This window comes from Hirundo rustica, chromosome 3 (assembly GCF_015227805.2).
Source record: "Hirundo rustica isolate bHirRus1 chromosome 3, bHirRus1.pri.v3, whole genome shotgun sequence".
Lineage (NCBI taxonomy): Eukaryota > Metazoa > Chordata > Aves > Passeriformes > Hirundinidae > Hirundo > Hirundo rustica.
The window spans coordinates 101,957,185-101,976,021 of record NC_053452.1 but is presented as its reverse complement, the minus strand read 5'-3'; the positions used below and the strand labels follow the sequence as shown (position 1 = coordinate 101,976,021).

Below are 18,837 nucleotides of genomic sequence, written 5' to 3'. Positions count from 1 at the left end.
TCTTTTGCTGATTTTGCTGATTTAGTTCAGCAGGCTGAACTAAACACAAAGGGTTTTCCCCTATAACAGGGCACTCAGGAGTTGCCAAGCAGCCATAGCAGAGCACATCCAGGTGCAGTTTGTTCCTTCAGTCTGCAAGGGAAGCATGTTTGTTTCGCAAGACAGGAGAGATGTGCTCAACTGGTTTGCACTCCCACCCGAGGGAAGGCTGCACATCACCATTCTGTTTCTTCACAGATCTAATCATCTGCTTCATCTCTTCACCTTGCAAAAAGCTGCAGCAAGGAGCAGCCTGGTAATAAATTTGCTGCATCTTACACTTTAGGTCCTCAACACAGTCAGCAAACATCTCTCCCTCCACACATTAGGCTGCCCAGAACAACATTTCCCAAACAGGCCAGGCTTGGCCTGCAATACTCTTTGGAAGATGCTATCCCACAGCCCCAGGCACACCTGAACATCTCTGCAGACATGGAGCTTGCTAAGGAACCGTCTCCGGTTGCCCCACATCTAGCTCTGGAGTGAGCTGCCACAGAAAATAAGTCTAGTTTTGGAGGAAGCTGCATCTCTGAGCAGCAGATGGGATCAGACAGGCAGGCTTTGTCCTCGTCACTGGTCTTTTCAGCATAAGAAAAAAAAAAAATTACAATATACAATATTACAAGCTTCAGAGTTTTCCCTACAAGAACCTGTGAAGTTCATTAGCAGCCAACAAACAGAAGGAATTCTCCATTTAAGGCTTTTTCAGAGAATGAGCCAGTACAACACTGTCAGTGCAGGAAAGCACAGAAGACACATTTTCTGAGGCTGCTGGCCACTGTTAGACAGCAGGTCTATTCTATTTAAAATCTTCATTTAAAGGGTCAATAACAATCAGAATACATAAATGTTTATACACATTAGTAAACACATAAGCTGACATATAAATTGCTTATGCCCATCCATAATATCTACTTTCATCTCATTTGTATTACATACTCCTCACATCCATTATATGCTTATAAGGATCCATTCAACAAGTTAATCTGTGATACAGATTAAGCATGACCTAAATTTTAGCCTGCACCTCTCATGTGCTCTCTTAGGACAAAGATTTTATTCCGAGGCTATAGGTGGCCTCTGTGCCCATAAGGGCTGCTGCACAGCTCAGGTTCCTGCCTGCCTGGATGCAGTCACAGCTTGAGCATCCACTCCATGTGAGCTCAGGGCTGCCTGCACCCACCTGGGCAGAGACGCTCCAACATCCCTCCTTTTCCTTTCAGCCATATTTTGCAGATGCAAGCATCAAACAAAATGGAAAAACCAGACAAACAAATTTAAAAAGCCCCAATATGAACATCACTGATTGCATTCTTCATCTTGGCTGCCTTGATGCTACAGCAAGCAGAGCATCAGGGCAAAGTGGGAGGGACCACATGCAAAGAGAGAGACAGAGGGAAAACAGATCCCACAAAGGAAATAAAAACACAAACCAAAACATGTAACAGACAAGATCAGCAGCAAAAGAGGCAAATTCAGGAGACGGCATTCATGAGCTTGACAGGTGAAGCGATGCGAGGAGCCAGTACACGACTGGGTTTCAGCAGACACTGCGATGCTCTCGTTCCCATCCAAACAGCTGCCCCACGAATGCCTTCTCCATGCCTCTCTATCTGCCTTTGCTGAAACCAGGATGCAGCAGCTCCCAACCCAACAGGCAGCCTTCATAACCTCAGCGACAACCTGTGAGCCCATGGAGGGCGGCTCTGACAGATGGGCAGGGCAGGATTTGGCTGCAGGGGCTGTCGGCTCCTGCCCGCCGCTCGCGGCCCAGCGCATTAGTGTAAGCTGCCTTCCTCGGGTTCACCGCTCCAGCAATCACATAATCCCAGGGATTTAAGCAGCAAACAGAGTGCCTGCTCAGCAAAGGTCCAAAAAAGGTTGTGTGAGGTACAAAAGAGGGAACCAGAGGAGGACTGGCTTGATCCCAGTGTGATACAGGATACCAGCAGCTGGGCAGCACTGAGAATCCCATTTACAAAACCCACAAGCTTCAGATGCATCAGGGAGATGATGTGATTCCAGCTGTGTGAAGCTGGAATTCATGGCACCAGATGTAAATGCCAAAACAAGAGTTAATCCCGAAGATTGCCTGTGCCGTCCGTGAAAAGAAATGAGGCACCTTCCAACCCGCTGGAAGCTATTGTCGGACACTGGCCAGATAAGCTGCCCCTTCCCCTTCATCAGCTCTAAGGGGGTACTGGGTTTACCAGCCCAGATAAAAATTTCTTTGTCATAAGCGTGGAAACTTAAATGAAACTAGTCCCAGGATATCTCACACATGGCACTTGATTTTCATGCTACCACAGGCCTGCTCCATCCCAGCAGCTCGTTGTCCAAGATGAATAAACTTCACTTCGACAGTGATACTTAAAAATATGTATCTTCTTTACCATTTCAATGAAGTCTGAAGGCAGTGGCTTTATGTAATAATTAACAACTGTGTGGGGAAACTATTCATTAAGTTTTAAGGGCAACATTATTGGTCATACTTGTCCTGATTAAGATCAACACCAAGGAAATGTGGCTGCCTTGTGGGAAATTACTCTTCTTGTAGACAGTACAGGAAGCCCCTTGAAAAGTGAAGACTTAGCAACAAGTGCCTGATTTTGAGAAAAGGTCTTTCAGATACTAGAAGGACTTGGGGGAGTTCTCTTATGGACTTCCAAGAAAGACCAATCCACCCATTCAGGAATCTGAACCCAAAGTATCATGCAGAGAGGTTGGATGCACACAGAAACCCCAGCTAACAACACATAGCATCGTACTTCAGCACTGACCCGATGCTTCCACACCTCAAATCTCATTCCAAGGCATCAGCACCACAAGCAGAGCTAACAAAACCAAGCTTTAGCAACCTTCAGCTCTGTGAATGGAGCCACAGCCCTGTAATACAAGATGAGGCTAGTGATATTTTTTGGACACATGGTTCTGGGTAACACAAATGACACAGTGATTCAGCTTAATTATAAGCTTCCTGTTAGAAATATCAAGGTTCCTCTGATGGCACTGTCAATTGTACTTCTGACTCATCCAGTCGTTCCTGTAATCTGTCAAAACAAAACCCTCTTTGACCCTTAAGGCATAAATAATAAAAGAAACCATTATTTTGAAAGAGTACATGGCAACCCATAGTTGCTGGAACACCATAGTAACACACAGAGAGAAGTACACCCTCCTGCTTAGGGCATTTATTAAAATCTCCACTCCCTAAAAGACAGCCATAAAACACCCATTCATCCCTCATTTGGAAGAGGCACATTGACTCCCCACACCTTCATGTTTCCAGCAAGGTCAGATAGGTCATCACTAATCAAGGGTGAATCAGAAATCCACACATTACAAACCAATTTTACAAGGTCAGTAGCTCAGAAAGTCTTGCTTATTTGACACACAAGCTTGAACCTTCCTGCAAGTTAGTTCTACCTTAGAGCACAGAGCTCCAGAGATCCAGCAGGAAAAAATCGAGGGCACCACACCATTTCCATCTCAAAGCCTGGCCCTTCCACATGAAAATGGGACCCTCATCCCCAGGTTCAGGGGGAAAAGAGATTCATAGTACACAGAAAGACAAGTCAGCCCACAGCAAAGCAATTCTGAGCCTCTCTACCTCAGCAGAACCTCCAGCACAAAGCAAGAAGCAGCCTCCTTACCAGAAAGCTCTACAGGCTCCCAAAGAATGGCTTTTTTTTTTTAAAGCCATGTTTTTAACTTACCTCTCAGGAGGTCTTGAACATGATTTGCAAAGCCTCAGGACCAAGTGGGCTCCCACAGCACACAACAGAGCATCACCCCAGGCTCCTGGGAGGCATTAAGGCAGCAGTCAGTTAATTAGGGTAGGGTTCGCAAGAGCCTCCCAGCCTTCCCTCAGACAATACGGAGTGGCAGCATTCACTTCATCAAGGGCAGGAGCAGGTTATTTGTGATTCACAGTAGCCCACTTCTTCCTCCTCAGGTTTTTGTCTCTCTTTGGCATAAACAACTTGAAAAGCCTGTGCAGCTAATTCCCAAGTCCTACACAACTGAGAGACTTCCTTCCCAATCTCCCTCTGGTGAACTCTAAAATGCCACATGGGGCATTAACAACCCCCATAATAATCCCTCACGAGTATGACTTCGAGGTCTAATTTTTTCCCATTACTCTGTCTTCTATTTTATTTAAAAACTTGATTTGGGGAGGCACAAAAGGCCTGATTTGCAAAGATGCTGTGATTGAACAGGGAGGGGGGAACAGAGATGTACAACTCTTCAGAAAATCACATCCCACACCATGAAACCAAACACCTAAAAATTACCAGCGAGAACTCTATTTTTAGCTATTCTGTGTCATAATATTCACCATTCCCAAGCAAAATTTCTGGGAGGTGTTTAGAGAGAGTCTCACAACCCCCAGCTTTGTCAACAGAGCTCAGTGATTACCTGGAGCAGCTGCAGGCACAGCACCTGCAGCACTGCAGACAGCATCGCTTCAGCCTGTTACCATGGCACTTCCAGGTGGATTTTGCCTGTTTGCGTGTAAAGGAGGCAAGATAAACCTACTATGTTTTTAATATGTGATAAGCAGGGCACAACTAATCCCCAAATAAAATAGCTTTTTATTTGGGCTCATCTAAGCCAAGGGAAAGTGAATTTTCACACCAGGCATTTGCGGCAGCTCTGAAGTGCACTTGCTGCCGGAGAGCTTTTCCTGGATGGGTGTTGGTACGAGCCACAGTCAGAAGCAGATGCTGCCAAGCCCAGGGGTGGTGAGGCTGCAGCAGGAAAAGCTGAGGTTGGGCACCACGCTGCAGCCAGCCCCATCCCCTGCCAACAGGCACATCCCAGCACCTCTGTGCTGGCAGCAGTATGAACTGGTTCAGCCCCCAAAGCCACCCAGGTAAACACCCCACAGGGAAAACCCTGCACTTGTGCAATTCATACATAACATCTCAGTTCACAGCAGAGCCCATTTAAAATTAATTTTAGATGAACACCAGCTCAGCAATACATGTCTCTTTCCGCAGCAAATCAGATGCAGCCCCACCCCCCCGCCTTCTACCTGGTTTAAGTATTGTTAAGCTAAGGTGCTTTTGTTCAGCAGCAGAGGTTCAGGCCTAATAAACCCACCTTTAACCCTTCAGCCTCAATTCACTAAGTGATTGCACCCAAATAAGTATTCATGGACTGACACCACCCTGAGCTGAGAACTAACTCCAATTAGAGGATCTGTTGGACACAACACAAAGCCCCTCTCTGCTCTCCTCTCTCCCCATTAAATCCACCTTTCTGCTTGGACTGCTTGTACCATGACCTTGACTCCTGAGGGAAGAAGTTAAGATTAACAGACATTAGGATCTCTTCCTACTGAGGGCACTTGGGGTGGCACCCTAAGAAGTCCTCCTTTAAAGGAGCTGTACTGCTTGTTTGCTATGGCCCCAGCACCCCAAAAGGAGCAGAGCACAGTCCAAAAAGGGCTCCCAGAGAGGTGAATGAAAAAGAGCACGGAGGTCTGGCATTCACTAAAATACATGACACACCTACAAGAAAACCACTCCCATCCTCAGCTGTCGTGTTGCATGGTGAATTAGCACAGATGATTGCACTTCCATTTAGTCCCATGTCTGTGATGGGGTAAAAAAAGCACCCATGCTGCAGAACAGCAGCTCCCCCCAAAAACACAGCAGCCTGTACCCCACTGAAGGGACCAGTCTGCTCTTAGCAGGATTTGCACAGGTGATCTCTTGCCCTGCACTCAGTAAAGGCGGCAGTGTGGATCGTACTCCTGTTCACACAGGGAGGGAGAGCTCCTGCAGCCCAGCTCTCCTCTCCTCTCCCCCCAGGTGTGACAGCCACCTGGCACTTCATAAACAGCCAGCGCTCGGCACTGTCACCTGAACTGCTGGAGCAGCTGTTGCTTTCTTTACCAAGGAGCCCCCCTGGTGACAGCCACATGTACTGCTTGCAACAGGGAACGTGTTGCGGCACAAATTACTCCAAAATAAGACTCTTGATTAACTGCTGTGGCAGGGCCCAAATGAAAGAACATCTGAGGTGACAGAGCAGCGGTGTGTGTGCAGGCACGAGGAGGGGTGGCAGGTCATGGGAACACCCACTTCCTGGAGATGTCCAAACCACAGCTGCCTCCCCAAGGGGCACAGCAGCACCCTGCCAAGCAGCCCCTGCCCTGCCCGCTCGCCTCAACGCCTCTGGCACCAGCTGTGTGATGACTGGGTTTGGAAAGCCCTTTCCTAAATGGCTTCTTCAAACAAAACGATTCCATCATGGTGAACAACTTTCCCTAAACCACACAAAAATCCCTCCCCCTGGGGAACCTGCAAAGCCACACTCGAGGGTATAGGCATATTTAAATGTTTCGCAGTCTGCTTTTGCATGTTATTTCTGGATGTAAGTGGTGAAATCACATCTGCTTCTTCAATATCTACATGGCAATATTTAACATTTTATTTGAAATATTTTTGCTTTAATTCATTTAAATGCACCCCAGCCATCCAACTATTTCACATATAATCCCAGGGATTTGGTAGCCACAAGTGCAGCATCACAGCTAAATAATGGAAAGGTGGCAAAATTAAAAACTTACTATAAAATTAGCCTATTTAGCATAGTAAACAGCTTTTCAATTTGACAAGGGATAACTATTTTATGAAAATGTGTATTAAAAATAATCCTGTTAGGTTGCCCAACATTTGCCAGTCTTAATCCACACACTGCAATAAACCCAGATCAGAATAACTTTTCCAAAGTCTGTATATTTGTACATATTTATAGTATTACCAAGAGTAACTGCAATAGTTATATCAGTAGTATGAGATGCCATTTTCACAAGCGGTAATTGAAACAGCAAAGTTATTGCTAAGCCTCCAATAAACCTAGGGTTATTCTGCCTAAAGTTATTACCAAATCCAATGTACACTTAATATTTCAATTTCTTTTATGGGTGAATTACATTTAGTCCTTCTTATAGCTGACATTGCTTTTAAGTGACATGGCACAAATTTACAGCCAGAACAGACACTGAACACTTGGCCCAGCCAATGTTTCCCTATCTTGAAATGCTGCTTTCTAATACACTCCCTACCTCCAACTCTTTTCTACCTTCACCCGACACCTGCTCATTGTTGCAGAGTTCCCCTGCCAAGCCACCACTGCCTGCTGAATGGTAGCTTTTAAAGCAAGGAAATGCAGGGGTTCTGTTATTTCTTTTTTGAGGCTCACCTTGAAAATAAGTTCAAGAAGAGATAAATCATTCAATTAAATACCAAGAGACAGGGATGTGAAAATTCAACTGTCACCATAATCTTTGCTATTTATAGAACCAGGATTAAACTCAAGCAGGTGGCAACTCATGACTGCTGTGTCCTGAACCAGAAGAACACATTTCAACGTCTCCCAGAGCAGAGATCCAGGGTTAGGGAGATGGAGATCCATTCTGAAGCACTTAAACATACTTACTGAAAGCTCCTGGATCACATCAAACCAAAATCATTACAGATATACCCACCACAAAAAACACTGCTGAAGCCAAATACTTCATCTTGAATTCTATCAGGACTTTGCTGGTTGAGTATTTAGGAGATAAATGCTGACAAATTTTCATCTTAATGAGGCAACATCTTCCAGAGAGAAGCAGGGAAGCTTTGGCCATCACCAGTCAGAAAGTATACTCACTGCCGTCCCTGGCAGCAGAGCAGCTCACAAGGCTGCAGAAGGATGCTGGAAAACAGGAAACACAAGGTTGCTGTCTGCTGTTGCAATGGATCTACATGAGCTCACAAATGTCTCTGAGTTAGAACACTGGGTAACACCTAGGAGCTGGATTCTAACAGCTGACTGAAAGGACAAACAAGGTAGGCAGCTCCCTTCTTAAGAGGAGGATAGGAAAAACACTTGGCAACATACCTAAAGTTATCAGAAACAACCAGCAAAATAAGAAATAAAATGCTGTGTAAATGCTCATCTACCAAAGATGCAGATGAACATGAAGCAGGAACGCGGAATGAACAGAAACACACTGTTCCTCCCTGGTGTTGCACCTTTGGAGCCAGGGATCCAGAGGTACCCTCGAAATGTAAAACCAGTGTCTGACACATATTAGACATTCTTCCTATTAGCTTAATCTTTCACCACATTCTTCATGTAAGGATTGTTTTACCATAGAAACCAAGACTGTCTATGTGGATCATAGGATCTCAGGAACAGTCCCAGGGGATGAATTCCTAACAAAAAACTGGCGTCCATCAGCAAACAGGACATGAGACTTAACTCAGTAGTTCCCAAACCTTTCCTGATGAAAGCATTTACTTCTCACAGGACATTATGCACAAAAAGAGGGGCCAAAGCTCCAAGAGGTAATCAACAGCTTAAAATAAAGCAGGCTGTGAAAAATAGACTGAATAAGACAACTCCATTCACTCTCTGCTTCTCCCAGGCAAAATTTCTGATTGACTGGTGTGGAGGAAGTGGTTACCCCTTCAGGGATTACACCAGACTGTTAATGTGCCTTCAGATTCACAGGCTGACTGTGCCCTGTTGTAGGCACGAGCAGCTGCAATTGTTCTCTGCCATCTTCTGGGCACAAATGCCTGTAATCACCCCAGGAAATTTCAGAAATCAGGGAATTTTCTGCTCTTTAGACTCTGATGTTGCAGTTACTTCCTGAGGACAAGGCTGACATTAGGTTGCTCCTTACTCCTCCACATTGTCAAGATTTCAACGTTTGACATGTAATGTTAAGTGAAAATGTGTCAATTAAGGAGTTATGGAAGCTTTCTTACCTGAACCTGTGTTTGGCTTTTTTAACAAATGACAAAAAAAAAAAAAAGTAACAAGAGAAACCATGCTTGAGGTTACCCTTCTCCCATTTTATCTGCTACTATTAAAAGCCATTAATTTTAACAGCAATAAAGAAATCCAGGGGATAGCTAAGGATCAGTTATGCATAGATTTACCACCGACATTAGAACATCGCCGTTGCATTAACAAATACATCCAGTTTTACTTACCCCTCAGTATTTTTTCCTCTACTAGCCTAATCACTTTCCACTTTTCTGTGGCAATTGCAGACAGCCATTCTGATTCACACATGAATAAAAACCTCTGCACTTGCATCATTTCAGATCTTGCCTTCTTCGCTAAACTCCATTTCAAGATATATTCCAAAGGGCCATTTAAATTTTCATTTAAATCTATTTGAGAGTATTTGGGGTGTTTTTTTTTTTAAGGAAATCAGACTTATTTCCCTAATTCCTAAGAGGATCAAGCATCCAAACAACTGGTATCACAGTCAAATTGGAAAGTAATCCGTTTTCAGTAAACAAGTGTTTCATCAAGACTTTGACATAATCTGTCCAAACTAAGCGACAACAAGACATTTCAATCCTTGTGAGAAGAGAGAATTAAAATAGGTGGAATCAGATGCACAGCTTTTCTCCAGACTGTACAGGAAAAATTGACTTGCATTACATATACCAAAACTAAGGTATTTAGACATCAGCAGGACAAATAAGATCAACAGCAGTCACAGCAAGCCTTGTCCTCCTGTTGAATGACTTCTAATTCCTATCTAATTTATCTCTAATGTGTGCACAACTACAGTATCTATTACCCCATAAGAGCAAGGCTCAGCTAAAAGGGACATTCTTCCTACCTCCCATTATAACTGATTACTTGGCCACCATATCCATTCCTAGCAGTCCTCCTATATTATACTGAAAATAGCCCCAGTTCCTATTTCCTGGGATTGCAGACAGCAGATTAAATCTTTCTGTCCTAATTGTTTGCATATTGATCCTTGGCACATACCAAGAATCAAATGGGAAGAGATGGCTGTAACACAGGTAGACCCTACTCACAGATCAGAAGTTTTACCCCTTTTGCTACATCATCTAAGTATATGAATTAACAAATTTGAATATAAATTGAATTCTGCTAAATCATACTCGGGTCCAAACCAATCTCAGTATTTTACTACTGCCTCCTTTGTGCTTGAAACAGCATAGCCTTAACACTCTGACTTCTGAAGCTTTTATCACTTAATTTGATCAAAGCTTTGACGGCTGAGAGGCCAAGAAAAAGCACAAAGCCCAATTTGCTGAGAAGGAAATGCTGGTATTTAGGCAGAAACAAGCATTAAGTTTCAGTGCTTCAAAATAATGTGTCTGGCTGTCCAATTTAGCACATCCTATTCCAGTTCCTCATACATTATTCTCAGGCCACTGCAATCACTGACCTGTTAGCAGCATCAGTGCTGCAAGGCCTTTATTAGAGTTGTCAGTTAACAGTCCTCCACCTTGAATTCCAGACTTTGGAGGTTAGGATTTTTTAATTATTTATTGGGGTTTTCTCCCTGGGATAGCCTTGTGCATCCTGCTAGCTTCAGGCTTAGAGGAAGAGCAGTCACACATCATCATCTTCAGTGCAATCAAGAGCAAAGGAGCAAAGACCAGTAAGCCAGTTGATTTTACATCAAGGCAGCATCTCTCAAAGAAGCACTACAAATACTGTGCTCTAAAAGAGGGAACACTTAGGCAGCAAGAAGCAAAGAGTGTTCTTTCCTGTGAAGGAAAAGGTTTAGAGTTCTCTAAAGCTATTTCACTTTAACTATGCTTAAGGAAAGGCAGGCTTGCAGAACATTCCTTGTTGGAGAGCCTAAATCATGGATAAACTTTCGTACAGCAAGGTAGAATCCATTTTCAGTCCATCCACTGTCATTTCATCTCACTGCAGATCATTTCCAGGAACTCTGAACTCGGAGGGATTCCTTCACAGACCACACACCTTACAGATATATAAAGCATACTCATTTTTACTGTTCTGTTTAGAGTGGAATAACCATGTTGCAGTGTATACATTGCTTTCACTACTGCTATGTATTAAAACCAAGACTTAACTGGCATGATGCAAAGCTCAGAATACTGCACCAGCCTGAATTAGCTGAATTATCTTCTATTTAGTGTAGTCAGTCTGAAAGTTAGAGCTAAGCACAATTTCACTTGACATCTATCAACCACATGACTGAGCAGCTATTACCTGAAGACCTTGCATTTCCTCAGAAAATCTGTAATTCAAAAGGAAATCAGCACACAACTTTGTCCACTGAAGCCAGTACAACACTGAGACCAACCAGCTCTTTATTACATGAAATACTGTTCCCAGGTATTAAAAAAGCAATCAAGTCCACAAGCCACCTGCATCTTATTTTTCAGTACCCAGAATATCCAATTTAGTTCTCTACCTTTCATACCAAGTTTCTTCCTGTTCTTTGATACATTTTAAGATGAGTAGTTTAATTCACAGCACCATTTTTAAATTACATACCCAGAAAGAAGCACAAGTCGTAAAAGGTTAGGCTGCGAAAGATTTTGACATGCATTTTACTACTGTTGAATATTATAAGACGGTTGTTTATTTTAAACATTAAAGTGCCAGGTTTATGTACAAACTATTAAAATAGTAAAAATGGTAAACTTCGAACCTGCTAAAAAAGCAGTGAGGTCATCCTGTAATTGCCCCCAGTTTTCTACAGACTATTCAACAAATTTACAACTGGAATTTTTTAACTATTCCTCTGTTTATGGTGAGAACAGCAGAAGCCAAGGGTCAGTGCCCACAACCTCCCATCTTGCAGAAGGAAGTATCTGTATCTTTCATGGAGTGGAATAGCATGTGTTGTAAGATACACCTGAACATCCTATGTATTAACACCTTTGGAAAAATCTAATTAAAAACAGTTTTACTGCTGGAGCTAAACCAGCCTTCTAAAGTATTCCAGTATCACCACACTTTACAAGAGTGGGATTTCAGTACAGGAATCAAGTCACACTGTGACTCAGCACACTGAGTGTTTCCCTGTAAACAGGGCAGGATGCCCACTAATGCACGTGGTCCCAGGTCGCCTAAAATTCTGCATCCAGGGTGAAAGAGTTGTCTGTGGGCTTCGACATGACTCCCATCCTCTGATATTCACCTACTCGCTTCTCAAAGAAATTTGTCTTGCCTTCCAGGGAGATGTTTTCCATGAAGTCAAAAGGATTCTCTGCTTTGTATATCTGAAATACACAGGCAATTCTATAGTCACTGCGGGTGCTCACATTCTGAGTATGCAAGAGCATTAGAGAGCAGTCAGAAGGAGCCTAATGGCAGCATCAGCAGGCTTGCTATGAACCAAACAAAAATCTCTGCCCCATGCCTTCTCTACTCTATTTGTTCCTGTCTTCTTTTAGCTGCAGTAAACAGGACACCTACTAATACAGCTTTTTCCATAGCATCATTTTGCTCTTTCTTCTGTGCATCTCCAAACAGAACATAGCAGCAGAACTGCTAAATCATTTTACAAGTTAAAACAATGTTGCTGCAGCCAATTTAGGATTTGGATATCTTAAAGAAATTAACATTAGTTTTTCCCCAATAAATATTTGGTGTATTAGAACCTTACCTTGTTAAATCCCAGTTCCAGCATAAGCCGATCTGCCACAAACTCGATGTACTGTTTCATTAAAGTGCAGTTCATGCCAATCAGTTTTACAGGCAGTGCCTCTGTCAAGAATTCCTGCAGATAACAAGTATTTTATGTACAGACACTGGAATTCACTCTCTATCATCTAGGTTAATTTTATGCCAAACAGCTCTGTTGATTGCAACGAAGTTCCTAAACAAGAAGCAGACAGTTTACCTGTTCTATGAGAACAGCATTCATGATGATTTCCTTTACTCTCTCCTCTGATGGTTTGTGTATCAAGTGCTTGAACATGAGGCAGGCAAAATCACAGTGCAAACCCTGGAAAAAGTTTCAGAAAATTATTTCAGGAACAGATTTAAAAGAGCACAGAGTAAGTGGCGTCACCTTTGCCATGTTACTCTTTCCTACACACAACTGTCTGCCTAACCAGAAGGCGTCACAAGCAAGTTCTGTCAATGTGGGGCACAGCAGCTGCGAGCATTGGTGAGAACCCTCAAACTATAGAGGAAGTAAAATGCTAAGTAAATTCATATACTTCTGCAAGATCCACAGTGACACATGTTTACACACTTTAGTGAGCTTTATAGTCTGCCTGTTTCTAAATATACTCCTGTTTTAAAATATAGGCTCCAACTGAGTATCATTACTTTGAGCTACTGTGGCACATTACCATCTTAACTGCTAGAATTTGACTCATACCTCATCTCTACTGATGAGTTCATTAGAAAAAGTGAGTCCAGGCATTAATCCTCTTTTCTTCAGCCAAAAAATTGATGCAAAAGAGCCAGAAAAGAAGATTCCTTCAACGGCTGCAAAGGCTACTACGCGTTCTCCTGTTAAGAGAAGGTTGATAGTAACACCACACAGAAAACTTAAGAGGATACACAACAGTTGCAAACTGCATCCTACCAAGCAAATGAAGTTGTTTCTGCCTAAGTGTAACTATGGCCTGTGCTTAAAAAAAGATCTCTGATCATTAAACAAAATGAAAGTGAGAGGAAGTAGGAACTAATCAGAGTAGCTACTAAGTAGCTGAAGACAAGGCTCCTTCCCCTTGGGTCAACCCTCAATATTACCCTTTTTCAGATGGCTCACTAAAAAGAGCAGTCACTTTGGCAGCAGATTGAAGTCAGTGTCTGCTCATCTTTGGCCATGAAAAATGTTTCAATAATAGTGAAATCATCATCTGTACCATCTCACCTTTGAAGCAAGACATGAGGAATCACCAAGGCAGAGGAGCTAGTCTCCAGCCAGACATGTCTACTGCCTATAGATGCCCATGACATGTCCTGACATGTGACAGCAATTTAGCTTGATCATAATCAGGCATATGATGATTGCCACATGACCTTATTATTTATGATGTCAGCAATTTCACAAAGGTTTCCTGTCAGTAGCTCATTTGAAGATGAAAATTATTTTCTCCACATTCAGATTTATACCAGTGTCTTATACTAGAGAGCACGTACTCTCTCGTGACAGCAATAATCCCTGTTAACCGTGAAGTCTGGAGAAATGGTGGTTCCTCTATCTTTAGGAGGGGAATTTCACTTTGTTTCCAATAGATGTACTCACCATATGTTGCTTTCTTGTCCCCAATCCAGCACATGGCCCAGTCTGCCTTCTTTTTAACACATGGTAACGTTTCAATAGCATTGAAAAGAAATTCCCTGAGAAAGATAAAACTCATTAAGATAAGACATCAGCACAGCCAGTAGAATAAGTATTCACTGCCATAAACAGTCTTGATCACTTAAACATGCTCTGCACCTTCAACCTGGTAATTATCCTTCCGCCTCTTACCTGGGACCAATCTAGCTCTGTTTGTTCCAATCAACTTTTTCCTTCACATACCCATCACACCAACAGCAGTTCACGTGAACTGCCATTACAGTATCACGGGGAGAACCGTTTCACCAAATGTACTTAAACAAGGCTGTCAAAATTAGAGATTAACCAGGATCCACTTTACAGTATGAAGGCATCAGACCTCTCATGTAAGCCACTCTTGCTAGAATTTAGCCTCCCAGAGTAGAAATGACACAGTAAGCTTTTTAAGTAGCAGTAAAACTCACTTAAAACTCTCCTTATTTGACAAATATTTCACATTGGGTAATTCTATTATTTCAGTACTTAGTGATTTCAGGTTCACTCTTCATGTAAGCAGGGTCTTACACCCCAGAGGAAAAAGATATTGTGAAGTAAAACTGCTCTTAAACAGCAGTAGCTTTTTATATGTTGAATTTACATCCTGAAATTAGCCTCAGAGTTGGAGAACAACTGACATGCATTAGATAAATTCTAAATATTTACTGAGTTTTGAACTTTTCATCATCAAGCAATACGAACCTCTCTTTAGAATCCTTAATGTATGTGTCAATAAGAAGACTGTACATTTCTGAATGTATATTTTCCATGGCAATCTGGAAGCCATAGAAACAACGAGCTTCTGTGATTTGTACTTCTTGACTGAACCGCTCCACCTAGAGGAAATAAATAAGCATTTGCAAAAGTGTTGGCAATTTGCAGGTTAGAGGCGTTAATGCTTTATGGACCAGTTATTGATCAGCCCATAAGATCATCTTCGGATTAATTCCAGAGATGCAGATTACTAACAGCGATATGCAAAGCAGCAACCCCTCAGAATTTCAACTCGGAAGGGATTATTTTGCCCCACGGGAAAGTGTGTTAGTTTTACCTATCCCCCATTAGGAAGAAGAGAACAGAGGGTAGAAGCAGAGAATGGGCTGTGAAACAGCAGAGTGTTACTGTAGGGCAGCACTCAGCACCCAGCGGGTAGTGAACAAACCTGGAGATTACAAAACTGACCACAATTTCTTAATTAACACAGGACTGCCCTGTGCATTTTAACGTTGTAACACTCCACGATCCAGCAAACCAGCTGGATCAGCCACAGCAAGTGTGCTCAACGTGTGAGTTACCTGGTTATCTACCCAAAGTGATTTTTCTGTCGGGACTTTTCACAAGCTCACCAAGTTTTCGTTGACAATGCCATCACTGGCAGCAAAGAAGGCGAGGACATGAGAAATGAAGTATTTCTCCTCAGGCTTCAGGGACTCCCAGTGCTGGAGGTCTTTGGAAAGGTCCACCTAAAACATTGCAGGATAAATGAACGGGTTCTCCGGTGGGAGGCCCGTCCCTGAGCGCCGGGGCCGCGCCGGGCCCCGCCACAGGGCTGCGGGCAGGAGCGGCGGCAGGAGGGGCCGCGGTCGCCCACCCCTCACCTCCTCCGCCGTCCAGAAGGAGGCCTCGGCCTTCTTGTACATCTGCCAGATGTCGTGGTACTGGATGGGGAAGATGACGAAGCGGCGGGGGTTCTCCCGCAGCAGCGGCTCCTCCTCCGGCACGCCCCGCGGCACCTGGAATGGCGGGAGAGCGGCTCGGGCTGGGCTCGGGGCGCTGCCGGGCTTTGGAGGGAGACTGAGGGGCGGCAGCTCGGGGGAGACCCCCGGGGGAGAGAAGGGGGAAAGGACAGAAAGACCCCTCTGAGGGAGAGGGACTGGGCAGGGCGGAGAGACCCCCCCTGAGGGAGAAGGGCCTGGGAGGGTGGAGAGACGCCCCGAGGGAGCGGGGCTGGGGCGGTGGGGTGGTGCAGTGCCCGCGGGGACCAGCGGGCCCGGTCGGGGATAGAAAGGAGAGACCGATGGAGGGAGAGGAGCGGAGCGGAGTTTGCAGGAGCCTCCGGGAAACAGGACAAGGGCGGGCGCTGCGCGGGCGTTCTACACTCACCGGATTGCTGTCGCCCTCCTGGAAGATCTTGCGGGCCGTCTTGCTGGCCAGGACACGGGCGCTGCTGAGCGCGGGGGGCTGCGGGGAGAGAGGGGTAGGGTGAGAGCGATGCGGCGCTGCCGGGCGGGGAGGGGCGGGGAAGGTGGACGGGCGCTCACCGTGTTCTCCTTGTCGCTCAGCACCAGGCCCTTCATGGGCGACAGACTCTTCATAGGAGACTGGCTCCTCTTGGGCGACACCCGGAGCTGGTCGTGGCGGGCGGCGAGCGGGGCGCGGGCGGACAGCATGGTTGAGACAGCAGCGGCGGCGGGACGAGCGGCAGGAAGTGAAGGAGCCCGCGCCGGCCCTTTATATCCCCTTCGAAGTTGGCGCCAGAACAGCGGGCTGGCCACTCACAGCCCTCGCCACGCCCACCGCCGCCCGCCCCCACGCTCCCATTGGCTGCTGCCGCGGGCGGGGCCCCGCCTCCCATTGTGGCGGCGGCGGCGGGAGGAAGAGCCCCGCCCTTCGCTTTGGCGCCAGCGGCGCGCGGACAAGGCGGGAGAGCGCGGCAGGACCCGCCCCGCTCCCGAAAAGAGAGCTCCAAGTGCGGGATCTGCGCCTCACCCCTGCTTGGGAGAGATTCGGCTGCGATGGAAAAGTCCAAAGCTCCTTTGGGGTACGGATCTGGGAATGCCACTTTGACTTGCTTTCGCCTTTTCTTTTCTGGTCGTTCCTACCTATCCATTTATTTTCACTTCCAACACCGATCCCTGAATTTGGATAGAGATTCCACATTCCTGCATTGAAATTGGCAGAAACTGGCTTCCTGGAGAAACTGACTCCGTGTGCCACCCGGCTTCACGTGTTTTAAATAAATAGCACAAGAAAAGGAGTATACCGGTATGAAGCAGAGGTGAATATTCATAATTTTAAAGTCAGCTTTTAATTTTTGTTGATTAAATTGCAACGTCGTTTTCCTCATCCAATTCCACAAGGGATCTGCTTCTTTCAGCTAAAAAGCTCTCCCTGAAGCAGTTTTTATGAAACCAGGAGCTCCATGAGTCTTGGAAGCTCTTCAGCCACATGGGATGCAGAATGGCCTGGACTGGTCCCTGTCACCTGAGCATGTTCTCAGGGACGATGAGTTATGTGGGCCAGCACTGCACTGTGCTTGCCTGGAGAAGAGGCAGGTAGAGCAGGAGAACAGCAGAACTATATAATGGGACTATGCCTTGGATTTGGAAGAAAAACAAAAGTACTTCCCTCCAGCACCGCCTCTGACACTGTAAATTCTAGTCAATTATTCATTTTAGCAGGTCAGTGTCAAAGTCACAAATTTGGCTCTGAGCTCTCCTCAGCTGGGATGTTATCAGAAACAGATACATTAGGCTTGGACCTATTTAGGACATCAGACTGGTGCAGACACCCACCCAGATGTTCTGTGTGACCTTCTGAGTTAAATATGCATCCCAATACACAGACCTAAATATACATCTCCATCCCAGGAGAGTGAGCACCACAAAACCCCATCCTAGTAGGCAGCCTGGACAAGCACGAACACGCTCCTCTGTCCCAGGAAGCTGGTCCTAGAGGCAGGAGTACCGGGCATCTCTCAAAAGGCTCACATGTGTCCATGTAACACCCCATTATCTCCTGCCACCTCTGCAGCGGCTGGGAGAGTTGGCAGGCAGTTAGAGCAGCATCCTTCCCATCCCACCCAAACTCATTTACCCTCCCACCCAATAAAGAACCCCAAAGCCACCACAAGCCCTGGGCCAAAGGCTGTCACAATGCAACAGCTGTGCTATCTCTGCTGTACAGATCCTGTTCTCAGAAGCCCATGGCAGGGCATCAAAGCCTTGTCCTGAGGACAATGGCTCTGCAACGAGAGAAAAGCGCCAGGGAGAGCACAGAGAGGGTCTGTGAGGAAGCATGTTGCAATTCTGTGCTGCAGGAGATGCCACAAAATGTTATTTAGAAATTAGTGTCCTTGCTTAATTTTCCGATTACAGCAGTTTAACCTAGCTGCATTTGTTCCTCTCTTCATGCACATCCTTCTCCATGATGCAACTGCATTTTGGGACCAGCATTTTCACAGCAGCTTCTTTGGCAGAGCTGGGTTAAAGGCAGTAGGCTGCTGCCCTGCTCTGAAGTGCTCAGCCTCCGGGATGATGGGTAGTGACCAGGGATGTCAGCTAGCTCCTGCCCTCTCTTTGGGTGTGTGAAAAGATGTTCTGCCCTTATGGCTTCGGGCCACTGGTTCTGAGTACTGGGTGCTCAAAAAAAAATAGCCCTAGGCTTGTATTAGTTTCTCACCTTGTCTGTTTGCAGGAATTCAGACACTCAGAAAGGTGGAAGAGCAGCCTGGGGTGTCTGGGTGAGGCAGGTGTGGGGTGTTGTGTAACCACCCTGTTTGCAGGGTGCCCCCAGGCCCCCATGCTGGGGTCTCAGCACCCAGCTCCACCCAGGCCCTGACATTCTTCTCATCAGCTGCACGTGGAGCTCAGCCACAGCCTCTGTCCCAGCACCGCTGCTGTGGTACCCTCAGTGCAGCACGGCAAAGCCCTGTCTGAGCAGACACAGCCTGCAGCCCCCAGGCCCCGTGTCCC

General features: G+C 45.5%; 1 protein-coding gene across 2 annotated transcripts; it reads right to left on the bottom strand.

Annotated features, from left to right (window-relative positions):
- Positions 1–6,547: 6,547 nt before the first annotated feature.
- Positions 6,548–16,560, bottom strand: RRM2 (ribonucleotide reductase regulatory subunit M2). 2 transcript variants are annotated; one of them, XM_058419804.1, is made up of 11 exons: positions 16,405–16,560; positions 16,247–16,324; positions 15,742–15,876; positions 15,490–15,606; positions 14,846–14,979; positions 14,072–14,166; positions 13,196–13,329; positions 12,710–12,814; positions 12,473–12,586; positions 12,005–12,086; positions 6,548–7,752 (listed from the first exon to the last, which is right to left on the bottom strand). In XM_058419804.1, the coding sequence occupies exons 1-11, from the start codon at positions 16,531–16,533 to the stop codon at positions 7,691–7,693; spliced, it is 1,185 nt and encodes a 394-aa protein (XP_058275787.1). In that variant the 5' UTR covers positions 16,534–16,560; the 3' UTR covers positions 6,548–7,690. The 2 variants fall into 2 exon arrangements, with proteins under 2 accessions (XP_058275787.1, XP_039914656.1); XM_040058722.2 differs by lacking the exon at positions 6,548–7,752 and having other exon boundaries at positions 11,151–12,086.
- Between the last annotated feature and the right edge of the window lie 2,277 nt (positions 16,561–18,837).